This window comes from Scleropages formosus, chromosome 15, assembly GCF_900964775.1.
Source record: "Scleropages formosus chromosome 15, fSclFor1.1, whole genome shotgun sequence".
In the NCBI taxonomy this organism is placed as follows: domain Eukaryota; kingdom Metazoa; phylum Chordata; class Actinopteri; order Osteoglossiformes; family Osteoglossidae; genus Scleropages; species Scleropages formosus.
The window spans coordinates 14,456,955-14,469,785 of NC_041820.1; the positions used below are offsets into that span (position 1 = coordinate 14,456,955).

Below are 12,831 nucleotides of genomic sequence, written 5' to 3' on the forward strand. Positions count from 1 at the left end.
ATCTTTCCCCAATGTTTTGATTACTATTTCTTCAGATTTTTTGGGTGGAAATATTTGGGCATGCCCGTAAAGTCGAGTAACGCATAATTGTTTTTTCCCTATTTACCATAATGGGAAAGAACCTCCCAGTTTAGACTCTTGGTGTACAAATAGTTTTCAGGAACGATTTATGTCCATATAACAGGGACACCTGTACACTAGGACAGACACCACACTGCAGATGAATAAAGACTGATCCTGGCAAGAACACCTATGCCTGTTTGCAAAAACCAAGAAAGAGATACTTTGCCTAGTGGTACCTTTAATGTATCAACACCAGTTTTAATGTAAAATTCATATTAGTATTGTATTTATTCTTTAAATCACCTATTCTGGAGAAAACGGTTTTAACCTTTAACCTGTGAAACCCAGAATTCGTCACATTTTACTCATAGACTTAGAGGATGGATGCCTTCTTAAGGGCCCTTGCCGTCTCCTCAATGGCTTCACGTGGCTCATTTGGAGATGGAATCTTTAGGTCTGTTGGCTCAACACCCCAAATTTCTGTAGCATATTCAGTGATGGTTCGGTCACTGGAGAACTTCCCGGAGGCAGCAATGTTCTTGATCACCTTCTTAGTCCACTCCTTTGGTTTCTGATATGTAAGGGAATTTGGTTCAAGTTTATGCTCTTTTTAAAAATATAAATGAAAAAGATTAGCAAATTCTAAGCATGATCGTGCTCACCTGATAAAGCCTGCTGACCCTCTCTTGGCAACAAACGTAGTCTTCATAGTCCGCAAACACTTTAAAGCTAAAATTGAAAAGTTGTATCCGGCCTGTTAGGTGAAGTGGGCCGATTTGCAGTAATAGCACGGGCATAAATGGGAAGAATGACACCTACCGGTCATGTTTGAACAGCATTTCTGTGATGTCTTTGAAAAGAGCTGGTTGCTGGGGGGAGAAGAATCCACTTTTGATCTGGTCAATGACCTGCTTCAGGTCAGGGATCTGCTCGTAGTATTTCATGGCATTATAACTGAGAAGAGAAATCGGTGTCAGTGATGCTCTTAAAATAAAGTGGTGACCTGCACAAAAGGCCAGTTTAGAGAAAAAAAACCCTGACCTATCCGTTAATAATTACCCAATCCATCGTTCATTAGGCGTGGGAGGAAGAAAACACATGCAACGCGATCAAGGTTATTAAACCGAATAAACTGAACAACCATCTCAGTTTACTTTTGCACTGCAAAATGGACAGGTTTTTGTAAATTTGTAAATTTCCTAAGGATTGAGAAAAAGAATACAGTTTCCTCTTTTTTAAGCATTGACATAAATACCCTTTTTTGTCAATTTCTGACACATCTTCCACTCTCATGCCAAAGATAAAAAGATTGTCTTCGCCAGCTTCCTCAGCCATTTCCACATTGGCCCCATCCATGGTGCCAATGGTGAGGGCTCCATTCAGCATGAACTTCATGTTTCCAGTGCCAGAAGCCTCTGTACCAGCCAGTGAGATCTGCTCCGAAAGGTCAGTAGCTGGGATCACTGGAGGAGGTAAGGTCTGCTTAATACATTTCTCATGTTAAATGGTGAGTGACTTCAAAATGGCATCTTTTAACATAAAATATGACTATGACTAAAGTAGTGATTCAATAGGTGCAGCAAATAGCACAGTGGTTAGAGCCACTTCCTTTAGACTTGAAGGATGCAGATTTGAATCCCACTTCTGGCTGTAATTACTTGGAGCAAGGCACTTACCTTAAATTGTTCCTGTAAAAAGTACTTAAGTTTTATAAATGGGTAAAGCAATGCAAGTTGCTTTGGAGGAAAGCGTCAACTAAATGTAACTGATGAATTTACATTTGCTCGGCACTGAGGTCCCAAAAGGATAATCCTCCCTTGTGATGCTTTTCTGAGTATATAGTTTTCACGTGCTTGTGTAAAGAGATGTCAAACAATTAAAAAATGTAACAGGAGTAAAGCTTCTGAATTCTGAAATGCTTCTGAGCACTTAGAATTGTGATAGAACACATAGCTTTGGCCTGTACCTTTCTCTGCAAGAGAGACCCTGTAGTTCTCCAAGAAAATGACCTTCAGCTTGTCGTCTAGTACAGGGTCATTGTTCACTACTTCAGCCACAGAAGTTATAAGCTTGATGATCATTTTGGCCATATGGTACCCTGGGGCCGCCTACAATGTGGAGAGTGACAATGAGAATGACAGTTATCCAAAGTAGCAAGAGTTCTGACACTTTATAAATAAGTTAAAATAATTACTTTGCCACCGATAATCACTGTTCGGGGTACAAAGGGTGCTGTTGGATCCTTCTTTATGCCTGCAACGATGGAAAAGGGACAGTAACCAGTTTCACAGTGCAGTATGTAGCACATACAGTAGAAGGCACAGTGACCATACGTCAAGTTAACACACAGTAATAGATGGTGGCGCAAACATACGATTGTACATGCTGATAATGTGTAGACAGTTCAGAAGCTGCCGTTTGTACTCGTGGATCCTCTTCACGTGGACGTCAAACATGGAGGAAGGGTTTATCTTCACTTTGTACACCTTTTCCAGGTACTGAGCAAACTTCTCCTTGTTGTCCTAAGAACAAATCACACAGACTATGTGAAGCAATTCATTTTGGGAATACTTTGCAATTAATGTACATTTTATATCACATTATTGCAGGGTTAACAACTCTTGTCTTAAATTGACTTATTCCTCAGCCTTGATTGCAATTTTCACTGAGACAAGATTTTGTCTCAATGCATGGGATTTAGATTAAATGTACAAAGGACTATTCATCTTAAGCCAAATATTCTAAGTGGCTACCATTTTTCACTTGTTGTAGTTAGTTGTACTAATTGGATTAACACAATTAAAGTAGTGAAAAAGTAACAATTTGCTAATGTTTTCATTTTTACTCCTAAAATTATTTCCATAAATGAATGCTCAATGGCTACAAATGAAGTCAATCGAGTACTAAAGGGCTCATACATTTAATTAATATTAATCCGTTCTGGAAATATTTTGCTTTCATATAATAACAAATAAGGAAGCATTAGCATAGACACACATGTAATTTAGTAAAATAACTTGAAAATACTATATGAGGATCGGGGTTGCCAACGCCGCCCTTCTATGCTTACCTGCTTTACTTTTGATATGTCTCGGATAAAAGTATCATCATCCACAAAGTCATTCAACTTCTTTAGCTGGCTTAGATCTTTTACATATTCCTCCCCAATAGCCTATATAGCAGAAACAAGTTCATCACCATGGGCCAGATCAATATCTTTAATTCCAATTCTACTAATCAAAAAGACAGACCTGAAAGTGAAAAAAAGACCCAGAATTACCTCTGCTATGAGTTCAGCCAATCCAGGATTGCAGAGCAGTAGCCAGCGTCGAGGTGTGATGCCATTGGTTTTGTTCTGGAACTTGTCAGGTTCCAGCTCACTGAAGTCTTTGAATCTGTTAGAGCAGAAGACAAGATGTAGAAGATGATGTTCTTACAGAAAAGGATCAAATTAACTAATGCCCTAAAAAATGCTTACACATCAGTCTTTATGATGTTGGAGTGGATCTGGGCAACTCCATTGACAGCATGAGAACCCACAATGCACAGATGTGCCATGTTAATTCTCTTTCCTCCGTCCTCCTCAATCAGGGACGTCCTGCGCAAACGATCCAAGTCTTTTGGAAAAAGAGCAGCAATCCTCTGGTAATAAAAAAAAAAAAAAGTTTGCATTATTTTTGCATTCTTGGAAATGTAATGTATTTTAACCCAATGATGTAGCACCTTAAATTTCCTCCATAAATATGTGGATGACCAAAGTGTTTAATTTTCTTCTTGGAAAATTGACATTTGATCTGCATGACCGTTTAAAGGAATTCTGAAATGCCTGGATACCCTTCTGGAACATATTAGATAAAAGTGGTACATTATCTATCTGTTTAATATGCAATCTTTTGTCTTTCTTCCCTTATTTTATGTATGTGGACATATTTGCAATTTCTTGCCGTACTGTTACTGTGTCATTGTTATTATGACCCTGGGCTGTTCATAAAAAGTTTGCAAAGAAAGGCTGTTTGTTAGGTAGTCACAGCAAAACTATGATCATTATATAACCCAAATAAAATATGCTCAAGCCATTGCCACACTTCCTGGAGGTGTTTAAAGTTTAAATTTATCCCAGGCTTAAGTGCCACTAGAAAAATACTATAACAAACCTGGTTTGGTACTTAATTATAGAAGGGCAGTAAATTTGTGTAATCCATGTATACTCACATCCAGGTGTTTCTGGTTAATTTCATAGATAATCTGCAAGTGCCTAGGTAGCAGAGTCTCTAGCAGCTGTATTGGCCATCGTTCCAGAGCTTCAGGCAACACCGTGTGGTTGGTGTAGGCAAAGGTGCGCTTGGTGATGTTCCAGGCCTAAGATATTTCAGATGTACACTTTTCTAACCAGGATCCCGGATACATACCACACCACTGTTAATGTGACCTATACCCGTTTAAAAATTTTCGTAGAAGAATCACCACTACGGTTCATTCTGAGTCCAAAGTAGTCTTAACGACCAGTTATATTCTGTTTAGGTAACTGTACCCATTAATATGGATCTCTCAACCTGAGAATACAAAATAATTGTTAACTGTTTGATGTATACATCTCAAGTTTATCAATAAAATTAACGTGAAATACCAATAACCAAGGCTGTCCCCATCTCCGAAAGTGTGGTTAGTTCCATCCATTGTCTAATAAGCAAGATCTTTAACTCACTTTATCCCAGTGGAGCTTCTCAATGTCAACTAAAATTCTCATGAGCTCTGGAATTGCCAAGGCAGGATGGGTGTCATTCAGTTGAATGGCAACCTTTAAACACAAGTACGTCAACATGAATACAATCATTGCTTTTTACTTATTGTACCAATTAATCTTTTCAGGAAAGCTTGCATCTAAAAAATATTTTTTTATCAGCTATCAGCTAACCTGCACTAGAATTCCACTGCTTCAGCCATAACACAATGACTTACTTTGTCGGGAAAGGTGTCAAAAGAAATGGTGGATGAGGTGTGTTCCCTCTTTGAGGTCTTAAATCGACGGATAATATCTTGGAGAGTAGCAGCCACTACGAAGTACTCCTGCTTTAATCGCAGCTCCTTCCCCACAAAGAACTATCAAAAGAACATGTGATTTAATACCATCCCAACCAGCAAAAACACAATCCGAAATGTGCAAAAACACTTGCCACGTTCGGAAAGAAAACTTACGTGGTCATTTGGGTAGAGTACTCGAGAGATGTTTTCGGCAAGGTTCCTGTCCAGAACAGCCTGGATGTAGTCACCAACATTGACTGCACAAAGTCAAGAAGTGTAGTTGTTAATTCCAGGTCTTCATTCTCTAATATACGGGAAAGAAAACCTCAACAGTTCTAATTGCAGTAACTTACAGTCCTGCAAGTTGAAGTCATTGGGTGCACGTGCTGACCAGAGTCTCATGGTATTCACAGTATTATTCATGTAACCAGGAACAGGGGTGTCATAGGGCATAGCCAGGACAACCTTCACAAAGAAATGGGGACAGTTGAGCTGTGCCCAACACCATTCGGACTCCAGTTTCATCTTCAGTAATGCAAGATACCTGTGTGTCCACCCATTTAGGCCCTTTTTTGGTCTCCTCAACCCGGCCATAGAAGTGAACGGGAAGCATGTATTCTGGGCGGGCTTTCTCCCAGGGGTTGCCATGCCTCAGCCAATCGTCTGCCTCCTCTACCTACAGAAACATTTGATACCAAATTAATTTTTTGGATTTGAAGACAGTTCTTTGTGGGAACAAATGTAAAGAAGAACATTATAGAGCTTCTCTTCAGAGACTAATATACTGTATGCTTGGCCGGGTCCTGCTGTTTGGCGGGTCTGGGGTTCGAGTCCCGTTTGGGGTGCCCTGCAGCGGACTGGCATCCCGTACTGGGTGTGTCCCCTCCCCCTCCAGCCTTACACCTTGTGTTGCCAGGTTAGGCTCCGGCTCGCCACAACCTCACTTGGGACAAGCGGTTTCTGACAATGTGTGTGTGTGTGTACAATACTGTATGCAAGTTATGCAAATGCAAAAAAAAAAAAAAAACCAGCAAATTAACATACAGCTGCAACTATAACTACTAAAGTATGGTTATCCCCCTTTGTTAAAATGAAGAACGACATTAGACACTAAGGGAAGTCAAAAGTACATGTTTACATTGGAAGGATTTCCAAAATTCTGCAAACGTCTTATCTAGTAAACAGTATGCTCTTCTATCAGCAAGTTATCCAGAGGCACACAGCTGGTAACCTCTTTCTGTTAATTATTGCTTTGGGCTGCTTCTTTCCCCAGTTAGCCTTGGAAACCCTAACCCCTGCAGTTTGCAGAACACACTAGAAATGGTGGTTTGCATGCTTTAGAACAGTTATGTCTGTGGTCGCACTTTATGCCAGCACAGATTTATATAAGACGTTGCTAATGTAGAAACAAAACGAAAAGCTCAAGTAACCATATAAATACTTTTACCAAGTTACACATAATTATTTGAAAGTCATCCATATATTGATATCTTCTATAGAAGAAACTAATGACCACAGTAAAACATACTGATATATATACTGCTTATTAGTAGAATAATTTAGGAAGTTGGAATTAAATTATGAATTACCTGCCAACCTTCCTTAATCCTCTGGTTGAAAATCCCATACTCATAACGAATACCATACCCATATGCTGCAAGGCCAAGTGTAGCCATGGAATCCAAGAAGCAAGCTGGCAGGGAAAAAGGGGAAAACAGGTCAAACTGAAGCTACTTTTATATTCTGATTGTCAAGACAGATTTGCATTAATATTTCGGGACAATCTTTTGCACACTGGTGCTTTCTTTCCTTCATGCCAGGATTCTGATATCATTTAAATGTATGCCAACTACCCGCTAGTCTTCCCAGTCCACCATTCCCAAGTCCAGCATCTTCCTCCACCTCTTCCAAGTCCTCCATGTCCAACCCAAGCTAGTGAAGACAACTCAAAACTTTCAGCCTCAAAGACTTAAAGATTACTGTATATGAAGTTTACAGTTATGAAATGCATGCAATGAATTCATCTGAAAACCGTTTGAGGGAGAAAAACCCCCCGTCCCCACAAACGGGTTTTTCTGCTGTGCACAAAAATGTCTCATACATCTACAGTCAAACACCAAGGAGATGACTTTGAGGGCTTTGTGCATCAGTGATGCATGTAATATATGTATAAGCAGATGTTAAGTCTTACAATCAGAATGATGAATAAGCCTCCTCACCTGGTATATGGCCTCATCACAGGCATTCTGCAGACCCAAGTTGATCATGGTATTCTGCAGGGTGCGTCCCATGTAGAACTCCAAGGACAGGTAATACACACGCTGGCAAAAACATCACTTTCAGAGGTGTGTCACACACACAAGGCAGCACCAAACAAACTGACATTAAGGCTGAGTGCGAAACATGTTTGCTCTGGAAAGCATACCTTTGGGTCAGTTTCATAATAGAACTGCTGCGTTCTGATCCACCTTCCTACCAAATGATCTCGAACTGTGTGCGCAAGAGCGAAATAATAATCCCTGTGGGTGGCGATGTTCCTGTCTTTGACCAGAGTGAAGTGCAGGTGTCGGTTGAAGCCCTTCTTGATCTCGGACACGTTCTCCACCCCGACTATTCCTCTAATGCTGATCTGCTTTCTTTTCTCATGGTCCGACAGCGGTGCGGCCATGCTGGCGCTCGAAGGCTCTCTGCCGCCCCTGCCCTGCACCGCGGCTCTTATACGGGAGGCTGGAGGCGGCGCAGAAGCAGGCAGCGTCCTCTACAGTCCCCTCTGAGGTTCACAGCTCGTAGCACGGCCCCTCAAGTGTTTACTCCGAATCACTGCAGTCAAATGTCCACCGATATAAGCAGGTAAATCACATGCATCATTATACGCACAGCTGGGGTAGAGAAAGTCATTCCATACTTGACTTTTTAATTGGATTACATATAACAAAAGGAAAAACAAACATCCCCACAATGGTTGCCAAAGCTGGCAATATAAGCTGTCAATAATCGCCACTACGTCCTATTGGAGCCAAAACTGTGGTTATATTGACAGCTGTTGAAAACATATACATGTAAATATATTTTTTTAACATCTAAATTATTTTGGGGAGGCTGGTAGCATACCTGCCTTTGGACCCAAAGGTCACAGGTTCAAATTCCACCGCCGGCTATAGCACCCTTGAGCAAGGTACTTACCCTAAATTGTTGCAGTAAAATTACCCAGCTGTATCAATGGGTAAATAACTGTAAGTGGGTTAACACTCCTAACACTCAAATCAAATTGTAAGTCACTCTGGAGAAAAGCTAGATTAATAAATGTAAAACTACATTTGAGCTGTTAAATTTTCAAGAGTATTACATTAAGTAGTGTGATTGGAATAATGTTATTTTGGTACATGAGTAGTTTCTGGCTCAAGTATCAGTGGCTGATACTTTTAGACAAGTCATTTTTTCAGAACTACTTTTTATAGGAGCAGGATGTTCAGCACAGCTCTTACATTGCAGGTTTGAGTCCAGCTCACTCTGTTTATAGTTTACATGTCCTCTCTTTTGGTCATGTGGGTTTCCCCCACAATCCAAAGATGATATTTCAGGTGACTTGGTGACTAAATTGCCCATAGTTTGTGTGTGTGAGACATTGCGCTGCAGCTGACAGACATCTCATATGCTTTCCACTTAGGGATCCAGATTCATTGATATATACAGCACATTACTTGAAAAGCACTTTTTAAGTAACACTGCTTTTACCTGAGTATTATTTTTGAATACCCAGCTCAGATTTTAAGTCACCTTGGACAAATGTTTTGACTAAATAAATAGTAAGTAATTTAACTGGAGGAACATCCGGAACGAGAAAAACAGATCCACATAATCATTTACATTTAAATGAATTTATTCATTGAGATATATAAACATAAAACACCAGGATTGATTATATTCAACATCAATAAAATGTATTGTAATTAAAATAACAACAACAGTGGAAGCCAGAGTAAGCAAATAAAGATAAAGAGGCTATCAGGAAAGCGCAGTGAGACACATAAGTTCACACCACCAGTGGACAGTACAGTTCAGTACAGTACGGTACGTTACACCAGAACTCCTGGAAACTGTCGTCCAGCGACAATGTCGTATCGCTTCTTCCAAATAGCAGTTCATCTTGTGTTCAATAGAAATTTCCTGTTTTGTGGGGATTTTAGTCAAGTATTGTGAGGGTCGGAATCAGTTTTATCACTATTCTTTCCGAATGGTCCCAGTGTGATTTTTGTTACCAGCCTAGCTTTGTGTGGCGGACTCACCCTGACAACATCCTTAGCCGTGCAGTTTCCGATCCTTTCCTCCTAATTTACAGTTGCAGTGGAATATCATAACAAATATTTCAAAAGCAGACATTATTATGACAAATATGTTGATTGTATTTTTGCTGTCCAGAAGATGCTTTAGGGATGTTAAGAGCTGCTCGGCACCTGATGGGAGTTTTTATGTTTTTACACATTGTTTTTGGTTAAGACAGTATTTGGTTGATGTTTACTAAAGTACGCTGTATGTGGTAAATTCATTTCTAGTCATTTGAAGTATAACCAACTGCATATAAAATGGACGAATGACTCTCAAATCACTGTTCTGAAGAACAATCTCACTTGTGGCTCATGCCTAAATACTACATGAAAAACAATGCTGTAAAACAATTCAAAAGTATATTATTTATTTATTTATTTTAATCAACTGATTTTGGGTTTCCAAGCTGTCATAGAAATAGGTAACCTCCATGCCCACTTGTGCTCGTCTGGAAAAATCATGACCAAGTCTCTATTTTGCCTGGCTGTACAGAAGAACTGAAAGCTCTCAGTCACGGCAGGCGTTTCGGTCACAACACTACAGCACATTTAAAAGTCTCATTACTGCTTTAGCAGCTGTGACAGACTGGACTGAGCCATGCAGACAGATTTTTTCCAGTTACTTTTTCCAAAACAGTGTGTTACACACGAAGACTGAGGATCTGGGAGATGAATACATTATCATAGATGTTGGGCATATACAAGATCCTAGATCTATTTTACTTTTCAACAAAAGTGTAAGTGCTAAGGGATGTATAATACACAGATGCTTATTAAAACAAAAGCAGCTGACTCTTAAAATGTAAATGGGCTTAATAAAAATTACCTCAAATACTAGCTGTCTGTTTAACCTATCTGATCTCAAGCACAGATATGGCTGCTGTAAGGCATTTTAAAAGCATATTTTCGAAAGGAGCTAAGTAAACATCCTCTGCTGTGATACATTTTGTAACTAATTAACATTGTAAGGCATTTTACTGGTCTAATTTAGTTGATGTACATGTAAACAAACAACACATTTCTTAGAGACCTTGTAAATGGGCTAGTTCCTTAACTTCTACGGCCGGTCATATTATCTCATTACGTGTTCAACATTTAGGCTTTCTTGGTTTATTGAATCAATCTATGTTTAAAATTATACAGTAAAACTGCAATAAACTATCTTTAGTACAGCAGGTAACAATGAAAATGGTTCAAACAATAGTAACACGTATTTGTACATTTTGTACATAGCGCATTTCTTCAGTGGTAGTACAAATGATAGTACAAAGCCAACAGTGACTCAATCACTTAAAATATACCTAAAAGTATTTTTGAAGCCAGTTGCTGTAGCACCTTATGAAGATTGTGCTGGTTGTCTAAAAAAACAAATTCAGCAGAATATCTTAATAAAAATGGAGAAATGTATGCTGCAGAAGCAAAGGCAATTTCCTGGAGAATCTGTTTAGACTCTGCAGTTACAACATAGATTAGATTATTTTTTTGATTAAATGCACTCATTGTAAGATCACTGAATATATACTGTATATAATATAAAGTCAAGGGGAATCCAGAGAAGCACCCAGTTTTTGAGGAAGAAAATACAGGCTGTTATTAATCAGGGACTAGGTCCTAGTTACAGTCTTAATTATTTTTTGCAGTGTATGGCTGCCCTTTTTTAACACTCAAAAAAGTCTATAGTTCTTCCTCTTAAGGGGTGATTCAGTTCAGGAGTCCCAGGCAACTTGCAACTGAAATCACTATTTAACAGGAGAATTAAGGTGCAAGCACAACAATTCAATGATCCACACGTACTGTACATTGTAAGGAACGGGACTTTTTAAAACTCTTCTCCCTCATTGTGGATAATGAAGCAATTACAGTTTGTCATACACAGAGCTTGGCAAAGGTGCTGTCAGCTGAGTTTGTGGTTACTGTCATTAATCCAAGTGGCCTGCATATGAATCGATTCCGGTAAGAGCTGGTCTTGCCTTTCTGAAGAGCTGTAGGGAGTCATGATCTGGCATCTTTCTGCAGGAATGGCAAGGGGTAGCAGCAGACTTGGACTGCAGGTCAGACTTACTGGACGCTTGCAATAATGATATTAACACATGGAGCCAGGAGCCTCTGGTTCTCCAGGAAGGTAGAAGTCAGGGATAGGCAACCCAGTATGTAATGTTACCTGGGGGCAGGGGAAATATTAAATTACACATAGAAGTGGTACAAGCACAGGGATCAAATCTAAGAACTATAATTTTCCCCCATCTGACATAATTGCAGCACTTCACAGTTGAAATATAAAAAGTTGCAAGGAACTTGAAGACTAATGTTTTGTTTTAAAAATGTATGCATTGTCAGCTGGTGGAGCCATGGTGTGGATGTGGATTAAATCGATGGACAGTTCCCCACTGTCCGCTGAATGCCAGGTCAGGTTCGTGAAGACCAGCTGCCAGTGACTGAAGGGACAATCATGCACCAACAGTTAAAGCCACTGGTCTGAGAACAGAGGGTCGGGACTAGACTCGTATAGTAGTGCTCCCCATAGTTGCCTGAGATGAGCAGCTTTGTTCAACGTTATGGACATTTGTGTTTTTGGTTTTTCCCTGAGCAGCCTAATTGTATTTGTTTTTCCTCTTACACGGCTCTCAGTAAATGCACTGGTTTTGCACCCCTTCTGTAGAAGCATTCTTTTTGTGTGGAACCATTCTCTCACAGATCTTTAAAATTACTTGCATTCCCTCACCAGCAATAAAGACATTTTAACATTTAACATTAATGGTCAGATGCTGATAGGGGTAATGTAAATAAGCTGTTTTTACTGTCACTGCAAATGATATTTGTTCTGAAACTTTAGCAGAAGTTTTATAACATACACCATATAAATATATATTTAATATATTTGCATTATTTCTTCAGTCAGCATTGGAACTGTACTGTATGTGTGGTGTGTAAATACATACTGTATGACTGTACTTTATAAAATGCTTGTCTGAAATCTCATATTAGTTTAAAATTACTTGAGTATCATGGGACTGCACTTTTCATAAGTTGCTGCAGGATCTCAGGATTGTGATTGTGTTGTTGCTGGACTACTGCAGTGAGGGGCCCGTGTTTATCACCGGTGTTACCTGTACATTGCGGTTGAGGCTGATGGCGGGGAAGAAGAGGCCTTCCATGTTCTCAAAGGCAATGGGTCCCTGCTGCTCATCATTGATGAGGAATATCAAGATACCCCGTGCCAGGTCCAACAGCACCCCCACTGTGGCACCTTTACTGATGCCCCCTTCCGTCCTGACAGTCAACGCACATACAAACATACACGTAAGAGTGAGCTTCTGTCTCACAGACACTCAGTCGCATGCATACACACAGAAAGTACCAGAGGTACACACGATCACACTCTCATAATGAGTCTCCCTCTCTGTTGCACACAGACTCATCC

The 12,831-nt window shown here is 39.8% G+C and overlaps 2 protein-coding genes across 3 annotated transcripts in view; both read right to left on the reverse strand.

The window, feature by feature from the left end:
* Positions 1-24: 24 nt before the first annotated feature.
* Positions 25-7,759, reverse strand: pygl (phosphorylase, glycogen, liver). Its single transcript, XM_018727744.2, has 20 exons — positions 7,511-7,759; positions 7,305-7,406; positions 6,939-7,017; positions 6,675-6,778; positions 5,630-5,761; positions 5,439-5,550; positions 5,260-5,342; positions 5,023-5,163; positions 4,769-4,861; positions 4,276-4,422; positions 3,542-3,705; positions 3,344-3,458; positions 3,134-3,235; positions 2,438-2,585; positions 2,258-2,316; positions 2,030-2,171; positions 1,319-1,526; positions 883-1,017; positions 726-792; positions 25-634 (listed from the first exon to the last, which is right to left on the reverse strand). The coding sequence occupies exons 1-20, from the start codon at positions 7,751-7,753 to the stop codon at positions 437-439; spliced, it is 2,574 nt and encodes an 857-aa protein (XP_018583260.1). The 5' UTR covers positions 7,754-7,759; the 3' UTR covers positions 25-436.
* A 3,118-nt stretch (positions 7,760-10,877) lies between these two features.
* trim9 (tripartite motif containing 9) overlaps positions 10,878-12,831 on the reverse strand; it is a 28,837-nt gene continuing 26,883 nt past the window's right edge. For both annotated transcript variants that reach the window (XM_029258271.1, XM_029258270.1), the window contains 2 exons: positions 12,518-12,680; positions 10,878-11,571 (listed from right to left, as the gene is read on the reverse strand). In XM_029258271.1, coding sequence (XP_029114104.1) covers positions 11,494-11,571; positions 12,518-12,680 — 241 coding nt within the window. In that variant the 3' untranslated portion in view covers positions 10,878-11,493. The remainder of the gene's footprint in view (positions 11,572-12,517; positions 12,681-12,831) is intronic.

Bases quoted from the DNA above. Each gene is read 5' to 3' on its own strand.
- pygl (XM_018727744.2), bottom strand. From the start codon at position 7,753: ATGGCCGCACCGCTGTCGGACCATGAGAAAAGAAAGCAGATCAGCATT. The intron at 4,423-4,768 runs GTGAGTTAAAGA...GAAATATCTTAG, and splicing joins AGAAGCTCCACTGGGATAAA to GCCTGGAACATCACCAAGCG. The intron at 2,586-3,133 runs GTAAGCATAGAA...ATTTGTTCTTAG, and splicing joins ACATATCAAAAGTAAAGCAG to GACAACAAGGAGAAGTTTGC.